Raw genomic sequence first — 16,540 nt, forward strand, 5'->3', positions numbered from 1 at the left:
GACCGCGCGTTTTCACGGGCATATCTGTCCCCCGCGGTAATTTAACCGCCTCTCCCTGAAAATCCCCAGCGGCAGCCGACCTCTCGGCCACCGCCAGCGCACTTGCGCGGGAATTATTCCCCATTTTCCCCTCATTTTCCGTCCGCCGCCGGGGCGGCGCTGCCGTTACGGGCTAACGGCCGGCCCCGGCCGCCATTGCCGGGGGCTGCGGGCGGCCCCGCCCCCGGGGAGCCGTGGAGCCGCGGAGCCCGAGCAGCCGCCCGCCCGCCCGCCGCCACGCTCCGCCCGCTGCTCTGCGCGTTGGGCAGGCCCGCCCCCGGCCCCGGCCCCGGCCCCGGCCCCGGCGTGTGGCGGAGCGGAGCGGAGCAGCGCGGAGCGGAGGGGAGGGGAGCGGAGCGGAGCGGGCAGCGCCATGATGAACAGCGGCGGCATCGGGGTGCCGCTGGGCTTCCCCCTGGGCCCCACGTCCGTCATCCAGGTCACCAACCTCTCCTCGGCGGTAACCAGCGAGCAGATGCGGACGCTCTTCGGCTTCCTGGGAGATATCGAGGAGCTGCGCCTCTACCCCCCGGAGTAAGCGCTGGGGGCCCGGGGGGCTCTGTGTGTGTGCGTGCGTGTGTGTGTGTCTATGTGTGTGTGTTTGGGGGGGGGAGGCCCCCCGCGCCATCTTGAGTGCGGGCACCGGAGAGTGCCGCAGCGGGCGCGGGGTCACGTGGTGCCGGCCCTTTGTATGGCGGCGGAGGCGAGCTTTGCCCGCACTTAAGATGGCGGCCCCGGACCCCGGCGGGGCAGCGGCGGCGCTTCGTGGCCGCCTCCCGCCGCCCCGCGCCTCCGGGGACGGGGATGGCCCGGCCCCGACGCCCCTCTTTTCGCCCCCCGTGGTTGAAAATCCCCGGTCCTGTGCCCGCCTCGCTCGGCAGGCCCGGCTGGCGGCGCCTTGTTGTCTGAGGGGCGGCAGCTGCCTTGTTCTCCAGAGGCCCTCCCTCCGCAGGGCGCCCGCGGCCGGTGAAAGTTAGCGGCGGGCACGGAACCTGCCTCAGGACCGCGGCTGCCCGCGTTTTGGCAGCTCCCTCCGATATCTGGGTGCTATTGTGCTGACCCCAGCGTTTCACCCAAGCAGAGCAGGGGGGGAAGAGCAGTAATCCTGCTAACACATCTGATAATTTCTGTTAGCGCGTCTGCGGTACCAGAGTGTGAATGACGGACGTGCCCTTTTGAACAATATATCCTTTCTTTTCCCCTCACAAAAACAAAACAGAGGTAACAGAAAGGGCTGGGGGGGGAGAAGTCATTTCGCATCCAGATATTTTGATCTTTATACTAAGAGGTTCAGAGAGATAAAAGGTATTTTAAAACTTAATAGCAAAAAAAAAAAATGGTGTTTGCCCATTTTTATCTGTTACTAGATACTTGCCTAGGTTTGAAAGAGGACCATTCAGAAATATTATGTATGACTTTTCATTACATATTACAAGAAATTAAATATTACAAGAAATATTACATATGACTTTTTCATTCAGAAATATTACATATGACTTTGCATTACATATGAAGTATTACATATTACATTTACATAGAATATATGTAATCACATCCATTCCTGCAAAGATGAGCTTTAAACAATTCCAAACACTCTAGTTTTCTGGTGATTTTCATAGAATTTCTAGCTTCTTAGTTTGGGCTTTTTCTACAGTTGCTTCTTAATACACTTCCTCTTGACTAACTATATATTTTTTGTTATATCTGCTGCTTTTATTTTTTACCAACAGATATAGTAGATCTTAAGGCAAATACATATTGTTGTTTGCAATTAATCTTTGTGTCTGTGTATAACATTTTGCTTGTGTACATACATATATACATGTACATGAGCAACATTTTATATATAATTTTTATATACATATATGTATATATACACACGTGAAATATGCATATATAAATGAAATATTAAAATGACAATACTGCAGTACGGTTTGACTTGAAAATGTCAGGGTTACGATGCTTTAAACACCAGTTCTAAATAATTAATTCTATTTTCCCAAGATAGGTTACAGGACTGTTAATTACTTACTTTACTGTAGATTTATTTACAGCTTTTAAGCATAACTTTTAGAAATATGCATTTCTTTGTCAAATACTTCAGAACATTTGACCTGACTTTAATATCACAATACTGGAAAACAAATAAGGGTTTCTGTTTCTTCATGTGAAATGGAAAAGATGTGCTGCTTATTGACTATCTAAAAATACCTTTTAATAACATTATGATAAATTCAGAAAAGTGTTTCATTATCAAATGTACGGAAAGCAAAGGATTCTCAAGCAAAAACATGCCGTAATTTTAACAAACTGCAGAAATATATTATGTTTTGTTACTGCTTTTTCCTTTAAGGCCTGGATTTTTAAAAATGAAATTTTTCTATTCATTAAGGGAGGTTTGCCTTTTACATTATAGTTAACATCAGATAAAAATTCATGCCATAGCCATCATAACTTTGGGTTTCTTACAAAAATATTTTAAATTTTTGATGCATTTTGGAGCATGAGTTTTATGACCTTAATGAAACAGTGGGAAACTAACTTATCAGTCAGGTTTTCATCTGAAAAATATTGTTTAGTAAGTTGAATTTAGTGAACTACAGGTCTCATGGATATTGGCTACTCCATGACAAATGTTAATATGCAATTTTTTATTTATTTTATAGTGAGGAGTAAAAATATAGCTTTCAGTAATTCCAGAATATTTAGGTTATGTAAATAGCATAAATAGAGACTAAACAGCAGTAAAAGCTTTGATTATAAGTAGTTAAACAAAAGCTCTCACTGAGATTGGGACTTCATTTACCAGCCCTTGTACGGAAACAGGTAGTTATAAAACAGTTCTTGTTTAGAGATAATAATATAGGATAGTAAAAGAGTAATATTTTTTTATAGACAAAGCAGCAGTGAAAGAAAGTTACATGTTACATTGCATGGAACTGTAACCTGTTGTTTTTTTTTTTCTAGTTCTGTATTGCAGATACTCAGTGTACATACAAAACATTTTTTCTCATCTATCGAGCATGAGTTTGCAGAACCGAGATGAACATTTCTCTTCACACTGAACGTTTCTGTAACCATCCATGATTTGGGTTGGAAGATCACCCCATTCCAACCCCCTGCTGTGGGCAAGGACACCTCCCCACCAGACCAGGTTGCTCAAAGCCCCATCCAGCCTGGCCTCAAGCACTTACAGGGATGGGGCATCCTCAGCTTCTCTGGGCAGCCTGTGCCTCACCACCCTATGGGTGAAGAATTTCTTCCTTATATCTGATCTAACTCTCCCCGCTTGTAGTTTAAAGCCATTCCTCCCCCTTGCCCTATCGCTGTACTCCGTAACCAAGAATCCCTCCCCAGCTTTCCTGCAGGCCCCCTTTAGGTACAGGAAGGCCATTGTAAGGTCTCTCCTTAGCCTTCTCTTCTCCAGGCTGAACAACCCCAACTCCCTCAGCCTGGTTTTTCACAGGAGAAACGGTCCAGCCCTCTGGTTGTTCTTGTGGCCCTCCTCTGGACCCACTACAACAGCTCCATGTCCTCTCCACCTCTCAGGCCTGTCCAGGTCCTTCTGGGTGACATCCCTTCCCTCCAGTGTGCTGATCACACCACACAGCTTGGTGTCATCGGCAAACTTGCAGAGGATGCACTTGATCCCACTGTCCATTTCACCCACAAAGATGTTAAACAGCACCCATGTCAATACTGACCCTTGAGGTTGTCACTGTTCTCAACTTGGACATTGAGTCACTGACTGCAACTCTTTCAGTGCCACCATCCACTTTCAGATTTCTTAGAAGATCTTGAGCCATCTCCTGGTTAAGAAAAAAAAGGCATTTGAGTTAAGAGATTCAGTGTAATTTTTTTAATCACATAGCCTTTGCTGGGTGTATTTACTTATAATGGTTATGAACTACATATGATTGTAACAGTTAAGAGAATATAAAAGGGAATGTATTTGCTTTATAAAGTGTCCGCACGTATGTCATATACGTGCCATACACATGCACACACTTCATGAAGCATATACCCTTTTTTCTAATCATGTCTTTCTGATTTAAAATATAAGTTATTCTTCACCTCTTCGATGTCAGTCATATTTCTCAGCTTTATATTTTTCACTTTATCTGCTGAAATCTAATACAGAAAATCTGATTTTATAAAATATTCACATTTTTCATTAACAAAGCTGCTTTTTATAACAAAAATATAGTAGTTTCATTCTGGTATTTTTATATAAATTTGATCAAGGACATGTAGCATATTGGGGCATGGCTCTTGACAATTATTTTTTTTTAGATTTTTCCCCTTCTTTGAAGTGCAGCATTACATGTTAATTTATTTTTTTTTCCCTGATCCTCTGGTATTTTGCTGTCAGAGTAATTCAAAAAGTGTGTAGAAGTGAATTTGACTAGGTGATCACTTTCACTCTACAGGAAATTCCTTATGTAGCCCTGTTCCACTGTAATTCACTGTGCACCACCCTACTGCTGAGTTGAATGAAAAAGGAGAAGTTGCATAACTTAGTAGGGAGCAAGGATGGTATATCTGGTACCTATGCATTTTGCATTTCAATGATCGTAGAGCAAAGTATAAGGCTTTGCTATGTTTTTTTTGACCTGTTATTATGAGAAGTATTCCTTTTTACTATTTCTCTACATTTCTCCTGTCACTTAAAATTAGTGTCCCTTGCTTTTCTAGGGTGCAACAGAGAATTTCTTTAAGAAACTGAGAGGAAGTCTCCATCGCTGAGTACAGTCATTTACAGATTACAATAAATAGCATCTTAGCATTAGAGTAGTTGATTCAATGTTTTTGTAACCATACAGCTTGTGGAGGGGAAGAAGGAGAAACCACTTTATTTTTTAAAGCACCAAATAAAATTGAAGTCCTTCAAGATGACTCTTCAGTATTCGCAGTGAGCTTCCTGATCCCAGTGACTTTTTCCAATCGGTGTCTTAAGACTGTTTTTTTTAAATAATGGATTCTGTTGGGGTCTGTTATTTTGTATCCCAAATAGATGGAGAGGACTTTCCCTAGGATTGTAGAGTTAAATCATACTAGGCTCTTCGGTACTTCGTCACTTTGTTTTTCATTTTCATTGATAAAAGCCCTCCAGTTCTCCAGTCACTCCTGATCAGACATCCCTTTAAGAAGGAAGGGTTTCGTATTTGTCATGTATCTGAAAGGCTGGTACTCACTGGGGAAGTTTCTATCCTGTATTTCAGAGGGTTTCACGCTTTATTCAGGTAGCAGTAGGTGCTACTTGATTATCACTCTTATTTTCCGAAAAGGCATATGTGAGCTATGAGTAGTCTACCTTCACATTCAGTGTTGAGGGCACTTGAGACTCTTGGCACTGAACAAGGTATTTCCATATGGTCATCACCCTAATTTTAGCTACTGGTCAATGAAGCTTCCTTGGCACTAAAAGCAATACTTCTTTTTTACTGAAAAGCCATTAACATGAGTCATCTTTCAGTGGGTTGTTACTGGTAGTCCTTATTTACGTTTACCTATTTTCTTACAAGTAAGTTTCAAATTTTACATGATCACAGAACTGCATGCTGTTCTGGTCTCTGGAAGGCTTTTCACTGAAACTTCAGTCTAAAACAAATGGTGGATCTTGAATAACATCAGTAAACAAATATAAGCTACATGGAAGTGGGAAAAGATGTATTTTTTTAATCCACTTATTTCACTCTTCATTTGTTTTTATCAGATCTTAGACTAGCAGAGTTTATCTGTCTGCTTTACTTGTTTAATGTTCTTAGTCACTGGTGCCAAGAAACGTTGACTTAATGAGATTTTTAACAATTTCCTTGTAAGACTTGTCTCTTAAAGACTGGTGCAGGTAGCTTTCAGTGCCTAAAACGCCCTTTTATTCCACTTCATTCCCAAGCCTTTTGGTAATCTCTTTGTCCCTCCCCTTTCTCATAAACAAAGCTGTAGCCTTGAGAAGAAGGACATTCAGAGACTCTTTGAGATTTTTATTTTTTTTTTAACCAGCTTTTTATAAAAAATGCACAAAAGTGAAAAGAAGGCATGATTATAAAATCCTTTCTGGAAACACACTTTTTTTTTTCCCTTTTAATCTACTGGCATGGATATTATTTTCTCTTCTGCTTGTATCTTGAGGAAAATAGGATGGGTGAATTGCAGGTTAATGATTTTTACCAAATGAGATCTGGGTTTCTTCCTGAAGCTAAAGACTTCATCCATGTTAGGAAAAGTTGCAGTGTATTTGAAAATGGTGTGGAAAATTAGATGGTAAAGAAGACAGAAAGAGTGGAAAATGGTATAATGACAGCCCATGTAAGAGAATTACTTCATGTAGTAAGAGTTGTTGGTTACTACCTCAGGGCATCTGTGGATTTGCCACCTCTGTGTAGAAGGAGAATGTCTTCAGTAGAAGTCCTCCATCAGCTTCGATGGTACTTTGTCACGGAAGTCTGAGGAGAGGCTACTGAGGTTTTGAATTAATCTGTGCATGGTCCTGATTTGGCTACAGATCTGAATTCCCACATTGAGAACAAAGAACTGCTATCATTGTTTTAACAACTACACGGCAATTTACCATTTGCAAAACTTCTGATACTGAGTTTTCTCAAGCAGGAACACACAGAGGCCGTGGAGGACATAGGAGGGAGGCATCCTGCAAGTGTGTGTGTGTGAAAAGTCCCTAGGAAACCACACTTGTGTTAAGTGATGCCAATGTTTAAATATACAGGAGAGTGAGAGGGAATGCTGTGTTCCCTACTTTATGGAGTATTGCCTGAAACTTTGTCTGTTTGGTGGTGGTTTTTGTTCTTTTTGTATGGTTTTTAGTCATCCTAAAGTTATATATGTTTAAATTTACAAAATGTGCTGTTCAGTAAAGTATTAATTTGGTATCTTTCTTTTGGCTGTTTAGATAGACTTCATTGAGAACAGGAAGCATGGCTTATCTTTCATAGCTCTAAACAAGACAGTTTCAATTTGCAGTACAGATACAGTTGAAATCTGATGCTATTTTGCTGGGTGTGGCAATTTTTTTTTTTGCCTTGGCTCTTTACTCTAGTATGCAGACTGCTCCTACAGCTTTGGATTATATTTCAGCATCCTAGGAGATAAGTTATGTCTGAGGTTCTTAGTTCCAGTCATGCTTTTATGTTACACTCATCACCCAGTTGAAGTCTGTTTCAGAAGCCTTCAAAATTCCATTTGTAGTGCTAAGCCTTCAAATGTGGCTGTAAGATGATTTTCAAGCAGTTAAGTATTGAAAGTCTGTATTGATAAACAACTGTATTTTCGCAGCCTGAGTTGTTTGAGATCAGGAGGACAGACACAACTGTCTGCATGAGGCATTGAAAGCCCTGCTATAATATTGCTTGCTTCTGGGTGACCTGGAATGTCTCTTTCTTAGACTTCACCGTGTCCTGCAGTGTAGATAAGACCTTTGAGATGAAACATGCAGAGCCTTATTTGGATATGATCTGTGCACGATTACTCAGAACATCTTATTTCAATACGTTACTTATTTATGTAATTTTCTTCTCCACCACCACCCTGAGAAAATCTAGAACCTTAGATAGATGTTCAGAAGCCTTTTATTTGATTCTTTTTTTACTGTAGTTTTCTGAAAGGGTCATTCATATATACGAGACGAGATAAGTTTTGAACAGTCTGAACCACAGAATCTTCACTGGAGACTTTAGCCATTTGAGCTGGAACAGTAGAATGTGTATTAAATATATAAATAAACCAAACCAACCAACAAACAAAACCAACCCCACCCCCAAATAAAACCCCAGAGCCACACAGAAAAGATCACACCCCTCACCCCAAGAAAAACACACAAAGAAACCAAACTACAACAAACATCTTCACAGTGAGTAATGTCTACCTGAGAAAGTCAAAGCTCCCTGACAGCTCTGATGTTGGAAAATGTTCTGAACCAAGACCTTACAGGTGGTTCAGAGGTCTTTCTATAAATTTATTTCCTTCCTAAATCTGAAAACTTAAAACTGTGAAAACATTGCCCACCACAGACAAAATGAATGGGGTAAAGAAATGTAGTCATCTTGCAGCGTTTTTCTAAATTGTAAAATCCTGACTTTCATATGTATTTTATTTCTCTCCCACTACCTAAAAAATACGTTTTGAAAAACAAATATTTTTGGTTTTGATCATGATTACAGTCCTTACAAATGGTGCTTTCTGACATGTCTGTTGATATATTGTTTAATGCATAAACACATTACCCAACATGTGTATTTGTACTTTTCTTTGTTATTCTAACTTAATATGCTGAGTGAATTCCTCCTACCTCCTCTAGTATTATCCTGTTCTGTATTATGCCAAACTAAGGTGAGGGATAAAAAGGATTTTTGTTACATTAGTGAACCCAGACCAAATATTTGAAAGAATTCCCAAGATTTTTTTATATTAATAAGAATTAACAAAATTTCCTTGGTGAAGATCTAAGGAAGTTTATCAGTTATTATGGGCTAATATTTGAAGGACAAACTGAAAAATGACCCGGCTTACTGTTTTGATTTCCTAAAAAAGGACTATACAGAGGAAAGAAGAGATTTATTGTTAATTATTTACTAGATGTTTGATTTGTGGTAGTTAGCATAGTAAATTTGTCCTAGTTTCAGAAAGTTGTATAGCAAGATTTGTAAAGAAAATAAGACTTGTGTATTTGAGGTTTTAGCTTGTGTAAGTTTTTATTAAAAAGGTGATATGCTTTTTTTTTTAGTGACATAGGACAGAAATTAGTAAATTTCTATAGTTTTGTCTTTTGGGTAACTTTTCCAGGAAGACTGGTTTCTCTTTTTTTATTATTAAGAAATAATGGTTAAAAATACACGCATACCTTTGTTCAGTATAACTGATTGTTTTTTTTTCCTTTTTTATCTTGCAGCAACGCACCTCTTGCTTTTTCTTCCAAAGTATGTTATATTAAGTTCCGTGAAGCATCAAGTGTTGGTGTGGCCCAGCATCTAACTAACACGGTTTTTATTGACAGAGCTTTGATAGTTGTGCCCTGTGCAGAAGGTTGGTATTTTAAACATTTCTCTGTAATGATGGTCTTTGTCCTGTCTGCTAATTGTTTTAAGCTTTTCATGTAAGGAGATGGTGCTCTGTTGTTATTTTATTTTATTGCTTTATGAAAAAAAAAAAAAAGACTTGAAACAACATTTAGAATAGAATTAAGAAACCTAGCTATAGAGATTTAATTTAAATTCATCATTAGAAAAAATAATTCAATTTAAATTAGGTTAATTCAGTTTTTCCATTGTTAGATGCTTTGGGGAGAAAATAAGGTAAATTTTTCCCCTTCAATATGATCTTTGACTTTGCAAGCTTATTTGTACACAAAGCTCTCACTGAAGTCAATGGAGCACTGAAAATCTTTGGTAATTGCCTTGCACAGTTAACACTGCAGTTTGGATCGTAATGTGTGACTTCTCTTGGCGGGGGGATTTTTTTTTTTCTTTTGATGATGCTTGTTACTTTTTTTTTTTGTATCGAATCTCCATTTGTCTTGTCAACATGCAATGTATGCATTCAGCCATTATAGATTTATCTAATTTAAAATATTTTGTATGTATGGTGATAACTACAATTTGAATATAAACTATAGTTTACCTCCTAGTGCAATAACAAGGTTTCAGTTTTCCCTTCTTACTGTTGAAAGTATTACTTTGCATTAAAAATGCTTTCTTACATACTGGTACTCCTCTTTGATTTTAGATATCTCTTGAAAAATGCATTTAACTGCACAGAATGCTTTCAGAGTAAAGTGTTTTTATAACTTAGTAAAGACAAGATGTTTCCATTAAGTAGCTCTGAGCCCATAATTTACGGATGTGTTGAATACAAAGGAATTCTTACTTTTAATATTCTAAATCTGAATACAGTTTTATGAAACATGGCCCTACTGTTACTGAATTGTACATAGGCAGATAACGGGATTTAGGCAGAGCCCCATTGACTTCACTGGGATCGTTGTGGAATTGAGTACCTGCCCATTTGAATCTGGAGTTTTAGACTCCCTGGAGTGGAAACATTCCAGCTGGTGGACTGAAGCTAACTTCACTTTGAGCATGGTAGCTGTTTTGCCTTGAAAAACAGTATATTGAATGATGGAGTGAGTCCAGAAACACCTGCTGTTAACGTGACTTACTGCAAGAGTCACGTTTTGGTTTAAAAAACACTGCTGACTTCTTGGAGTTTGTTAACAATGATCCCAGAGTACCATTTTTTTTGGCTTGCTTGCCACATTGTGATCTGGATAGTATGAGGTTAGTACTGTTGTAATAATGGTCTGGGATATTCTAGCAAACTCTGGCAAGTCTCCAAAATTTCATGGACTCTAAAACTACTTCAACTGAAGGTTATATTGACCTACAGTATCCTGCCTGTTCTCATAGCCTTGTTATATTTTTGTCTTTGTGAAGCCTAGATTTTTAGTAACTCTTAAAACAAAAGAGCTTTTTTTTTTTTTTAATTTATTCTTTGAACTTATTCTTAAACCATGAAGAGGATATTGTTGTATCAACTTGAAGATTTGGGTAGGCAAAATATATCCGATGAGAGCCCTGACAACTGAAAAACTGCCCCTAAATAATTGACTATAAATTATTCAGGATCTTAGCTTTATGTTTCATCCAAACGACCTTAACACTGGTTCAGTACTGCCAGAGAGGGAAGATTGCCGCCTAATGAATGAACAACACTTCCTGGTGTTTTTCTTATGATGAAATCACTGCCTGACGTGGTATGGCAACAGGCAGGTAAAGCTACATTTTCCTGTGTCTCTTTGACAGTAGACAGTGAGTGGAAGGAGAATAAAATCGAAGTTCTGAGAAACCTTGTCCCCACCCAATTTGCAGCTGACTTATTAGACATCTCTAAGAAAATGCATTACAGATAAATTGTCACTGTTCCAGGTCATTCTGAACCACCCAGTTTCATGCATAATTAGCTGAACAAGTGATTGGGTTGTGAGGACATTTTTTTTTTTTAATGTCAGAATACTGTTTCCATGTAATTTTCTAATAGAATCACACATTTTAGTTTGTAAAGATGTGAATTCATATAAGTTTAACTTCCTGAAGAGTATATTGCGTGGAATAAGCATGGCTTTGAAGATCACACTACAACGTTTTTGAATCACCTGTGTATCATATAACGCATTGTTAATGGAGTCAGTTGAGTGTATCACAAACTTTAAAAGTAGCAATGGCTATACTTTACTGGAAGATTAACTTATATTGGTGGCCAGTGGTGCCAGTAATGAAATGTTTCATGTGTCGAATTGAACATAGAGGAGAGGTAAAAATGCAACTTTGAATACTTGGTTTTAAAAACCATGATAAAATCTGAAATTCAGAGTGCATTTAAACAGTGGTAAATCAAGGAAATATGAGGTGGGGATCACTATACAATGAAAACAATGTTAATTTTGTGTCATTTAATAAACAATTTAACTGAAAATGTAATTGTGAATGAAGTAACATTATCAAGCTGTTAAAATGTCATTTTCTTCTGTGTGTATGGGTAGGTTTTTCTTTTAATGTTATGCTTTGAAAACACAAAGGTTGAAAGATAACAAAGATGCCACCCTAATCATTCTAAATTTTATGTCCACATTATCTGGTAGATGGATTTTGACTATTAATTTGGTTTTGTATGTTTTCTCTGTGTGATATTTGTGCATTATTAGATGACTAGACTGGCCAAGGCAGACCTGTTACACTTGCCTGAGTTAGGCATTGTTTGCCATGCCACTAAACCTGCCGTCAAGTGAAACCTTCATGGGGGAAATGAGATCGAAGTCTGGCCTGCTGAAGATGGACGCCCTGTCTCTGTTTTTATTTTATTTTGCTTTCTTTCCTTTGTTTTTTTCTTTTTCTTTATTTTTTTTTAAATTTATTTTTATTTTATTTTGTCCCTTTTTGTTTTGTTTTGTTAAATCTCTTTCCCTTGTACTTGTGAACTGGTACTTCAGTTCTGTAAAAACGGTGTTTTGTAAAGGGTTCGCAGTGCTTCATTTTGAAGTTGACCTGAAGCTGCTTATGAATGGTGGATGGTATACACAGAGTATGATTAACTGATTTTTATGCTGTGAGTTACGGATAAATTTGATTTTGAATACATGTAAGCATCTAAATTCAACAGATGAGCATATTGTGTCAGAAGGCTGGAATAGTGAAACGTAGTTTTAAGATACATTCTTTCATATGTTATATTTTATGAGTTCACCTTGGAAAAGGACACTTAAAACTTCCTGGAGACATTAACTTTGCAAAATACAGTCATGATCTTTCTCTGCTATTTGCCCCACTTCTCAGCAGAGTAGTTTTCATTTTAGGTTGCATGGTCTGTTTAAAAGAAGGCTTTCTATTTATGTCTACTATAAAGAGTTTAACATATAATTATTTCTGAAATTGCAATTTCATGGATATTGAATGTCATGAAATACTTGCTTCTGATGAAATCTTGCTCCAGTGAGGTCAGTGGCAGTAAAATTTCATCCTTTTGTTTTTACAATTTTTAGAAAGACTGTATACCACTCATAAGTACAAATGCAGCCCGAGGTTTAGATTGGAATGTGTTATATGAGGCACATTGTCTTTAACATTGTTATTTGTGTGAAGATTGAATCAGTTCTGTATGCGTGTGTGTGTGTATGTATGTGTATGTATTGCACTTTTACATGCTCAAGTGGTGGTTATGTGAAGAAGTTTTTTAAAAAAAAAAAAAAAGTCATCTTGGTTATCTCAAGCCCTGGTAGTTGATGCTGGAGTGACTGAGAAGTTTATAATCTCTAGATATGTTCTTCTTTCTTGTGGAATGGAACCCCTGCAGCAGAAATGATGGGCCAGGTGGTATGTTTCATCCTCAGGCATTTCTTTTCCCAGCTAAGTGCATTGAGATCAGCTGGTTTCACTTTGGTAATGCACTAGGCTGTGAGTTGCAGCTGGGAAGAGCTTTGCCTCATAATCTTTGTTTCATTTATCTGAGGCAGTTGAGGTTGTTGCCAGTAGTTCTAATCTGTTTAATCACTGCTGTTAAATCCAATAACAATCATGGATTGGATCACACAGAAATTACTTTACTTCAAAGTGTGCATTTGCCACAGACTTAAAATAGCAGGAAAATAACAATACCTCTAATTACGTTTAAAGTAGATGTGAAAATATTTTAAAACAAACTCACTTATTGCTGAAGCAGTTTTGAGGGGAGGATTAAGCATGTAGTTTAAGTATGAAAAACAGGAAGTTAATTTCTTCTGAGCATTTGGAAGGAGATAAAATACTGTGATTACTACCTGCTTAACACAAATACTTATGTTCATCATTTAGCAAAGTGGATTCTGGTATGGACTCAGTTGGCTAGGACTCTTAAGCACTTTGATACAAAAAAAAAATCATATATTTAGGACAACAGTACATCTGCTAAGGAGCATAAGGTATTTTTAGTCAGTGCAGAACTAATCTACATGTGCTTCCAGATTCCATCACAAAGCAAAGAATAATTAAGTAAATTAAGATCACAGAATCTGTAGTTTGCTCAACAATCAAAAGCTTCTAAGAAATATTATTAATATGTAGTATATGTGACATTTATTTTGTCTGTTTCCCTTATTAGAAAATCAATATCTTTAACTCGTTTCCATTAAGCCCAAGTTTAAAAAACAAATCTGTTATTCTTAAATAATTATTAAAGTATCCTAATTTACTGTATCATAGCTCACATGTTTTGTTGTATATCTGTGTGGGCTTATATTATTTGATAAACCTAGGGAGATAAAGCTCTAAAAACTTAGTCTGTTTTTAATTCTCGAGTTTAGCTGGTCTCACATACTCATTTGTTCAGGAAAGCAAATGTGAAAGGTTTTCCTTCTGCTGTCCCAGTCTATTTTCTATGGAATTATTTAAAAAATTGACTTGATCTTAAAAACTGGAGGGTGAACCTGTGAAAATAGAGTGTCTCTAAAAATACAGGCAAATTTTCAGGGTTCTGTTTTTAGAGTTAGACCCTTCTACAATAAAATGAACAAGCAAATCTTTCTTTGTGGCATGGAACTGGCCGACTGGATTTTCTATTGAAACAAAACATGACACTATTTAGAGCCCTAAGTAGTCTGGACTTAATGCTGCTAATTTGCAATTAATATATGCATACTCTGCATTCTTTTAACTGCTATAATAGTTGACTTAACCGAAAAGTGCTTAGCTGATTCCTTAAGCAAGATTTGAGCAAATGAATAATTCCTATTATTTCAGTAAGGTGCCCCATATGCTTAAAGTTTAGGCTTGTATTTAAGTAACTTTCTGAACTTAACTCACTGTATGTTTAATTGTGTGCCTAACTCGGTTCCTGTCTATATTGAATTGGCTGTATGTAAGTGCATACTTAAATTAGGCATATGCTTATGTACATTACAGACACAGTAGCATGCAGACACACAATTTTAGGAGCCCTTTCTGTTACTAAGTTTAGTTGAGCCATGTGTGTTGATCATGTGGAAACCTGCATGAGTATCCAGTTAATTGTAAGAAGCTGTCTGTTCAGGGTTAGGTCTGATAGTTAATGGTCTGGTTCATTAGTCATCTGAAAACACTTAAGTATTTTGATTTTTCAGAAAAAATAGTACATAATTGTATGCCTAATTTGCATGCACAGTTGCTGGAACTGTATATTGGAAAGACTGTTTAGTTAGCTACCTCGTAGGCAGGATATGCACCAAAGTACATGATTCTTGTGAGCAGTCAGGCAGATCAGGTACAGCAGATCAGGTACACCTCGCCTTGCATGCCTGACTTCAAAACGAGCGCTGAACATTGTGGTGATTACTCAGATTCGTGCATGTTTTCTAAAAAGCCTTGGAAGACATGACTGCAGAGTTAATACTTGAGTGCTAATAATTTTCCTATTTTTTCCCTATAGATAGCAAAATCAAGTGGTTTGTTACATGTTAAAGAGCAAGGTGCCTCAAAACTTAAAATAAATGTAAATAAGAGGCATGAGAAAAAGATGTGTACTGTTACTTTATCTTTTCTATTCCACACATGCTGCATATAAATTATTTTTCATTTAGATTTGTTTTGTCCTTTGGTCACATCCAGTTGTATCCCAGTCCATGTTGCAGATCTGTATTACTGTTTTGCAGTACCTTTTTCGTCTTTTTTTTAAATAGTATAATTCTTGCGGCGTGTATTGGAACTCATGTAGCTAAAACTGCACAGTGTTTTAAAAACTTACCTAATATTTTTCTTTTTGATAAGAATATTAATATTTTCATTTTCAAATCTTGTAGTTAGACGTTTATAGCTAAAAAAATACACAGTTTTAATTAAAGTACAGTTTTTGTAGCTATCTTGGCTATTAAAAAAGTTTAAATAAAGACATTTGGTTTATTAAACCGCATATGGTAGTACCAAAAGGCTCAGTGGCTTAGCATACATACGGTTATGCCAGCAATTTTGAATAAATCTTGGATGTGTAGTATAATTAGAACTGCATTCTGTAGTTTTTCTTTTGATTGTTTAGTGTCTGTACCAGTTAAAATCCCTTTGCATTTCAAATTTAATAGGCACATTTAATTGTTCAACTATTGCATCTTTTAATTTTTGAAGATTTTTGGGTTTGATTTGGCAGTCTAATTGTATCTAACTTTAAATGAAACCTATGTTTGGTATCTAACCTATGATTAGATATATTTAAATGGTTATAATGACAGGGAGAAGATAATCTGGTTGAAATAATATAAAATGCATATTTTAGGAATATATAGCTTTCTTAGCTGATTTTTTTTTTTATGATTTTCTTCAATCTCAGTAAATTTACGGCTAATCTATCAAAGTTTCAGATAAACTGAGATGACCTAGAATATAAGACAGTACAAATCTAAATTTTTCTGCACTCACCTTTCCTTCCCCCAGCTTTACTTGTAGTGTGTATTGTGTGGAGTCACAGTAGTTTTTATTTTATTTATTTTTACATCAAGAGTAGGTAGCTTCAGAGAGAAAAAAAGCACAGATTTCAGTTAGCACATACATGTTTTTTCTTTTTTTTTTCTTTTACTGATTTGGTTATTTGCCATTTCTGGGGATTAAACTTTAAAAAATGTTCTTCTTTTCTGTATCTGATGTTCTGTGTGCTATTAGTGATGCAGCCAACACGAACGGTTGTCATGTGTAAAACAACTTTCGATCACCGCGAAAACACCGCCCTGGGAAAGCGTCCATGCTTGATATCGTTTGGTTCATGAACATTAAGTTTCCAGTACAGGTGACCCATAGCTCAAAGTGTTAAATAATTGTGTACATATTCAGTTTTTAAAATAATAATCCATTAATGAGATTGCTAGTCTTTGAAGTTTTTCTCACTTTTGTTTTTCCTAGTAGGGCAGGGTAAAAGGAAAAACTTAAGTTCTTATTTGTTTCTTTGTAAGGATCTGGTAGATAGATTCATTCTTATTTATTACCTTTTTAAATGCAAGGGTAAT

General features: G+C 37.4%; 1 protein-coding gene across 3 annotated transcripts in view; it reads left to right on the forward strand.

Moving 5' to 3' along the window:
* The first annotated feature begins 255 nt into the window (after nt 1–255).
* Nucleotides 256–16,540, forward strand: part of SREK1 (splicing regulatory glutamic acid and lysine rich protein 1) — a 38,762-nt gene continuing 22,477 nt past the window's right edge. The window contains exons 1-2 of one of the 3 annotated variants that reach the window (XM_084305475.1): nt 256–573; nt 8,942–9,075. In XM_084305475.1, the coding sequence (XP_084161601.1) occupies nt 413–573; nt 8,942–9,075 (295 nt within the window). In that variant the 5' untranslated portion in view covers nt 256–412. Of the gene's footprint in view, nt 574–8,941; nt 9,076–11,749; nt 16,324–16,540 lie in introns of those variants that run through there. The other 2 variants (XM_084305477.1, XM_084305476.1) reach the window with 2 other exon arrangements.

Source organism: Netta rufina (genome assembly GCF_964035555.1).
Source record: "Netta rufina genome assembly, chromosome: Z".
NCBI lineage: Eukaryota > Metazoa > Chordata > Aves > Anseriformes > Anatidae > Netta > Netta rufina.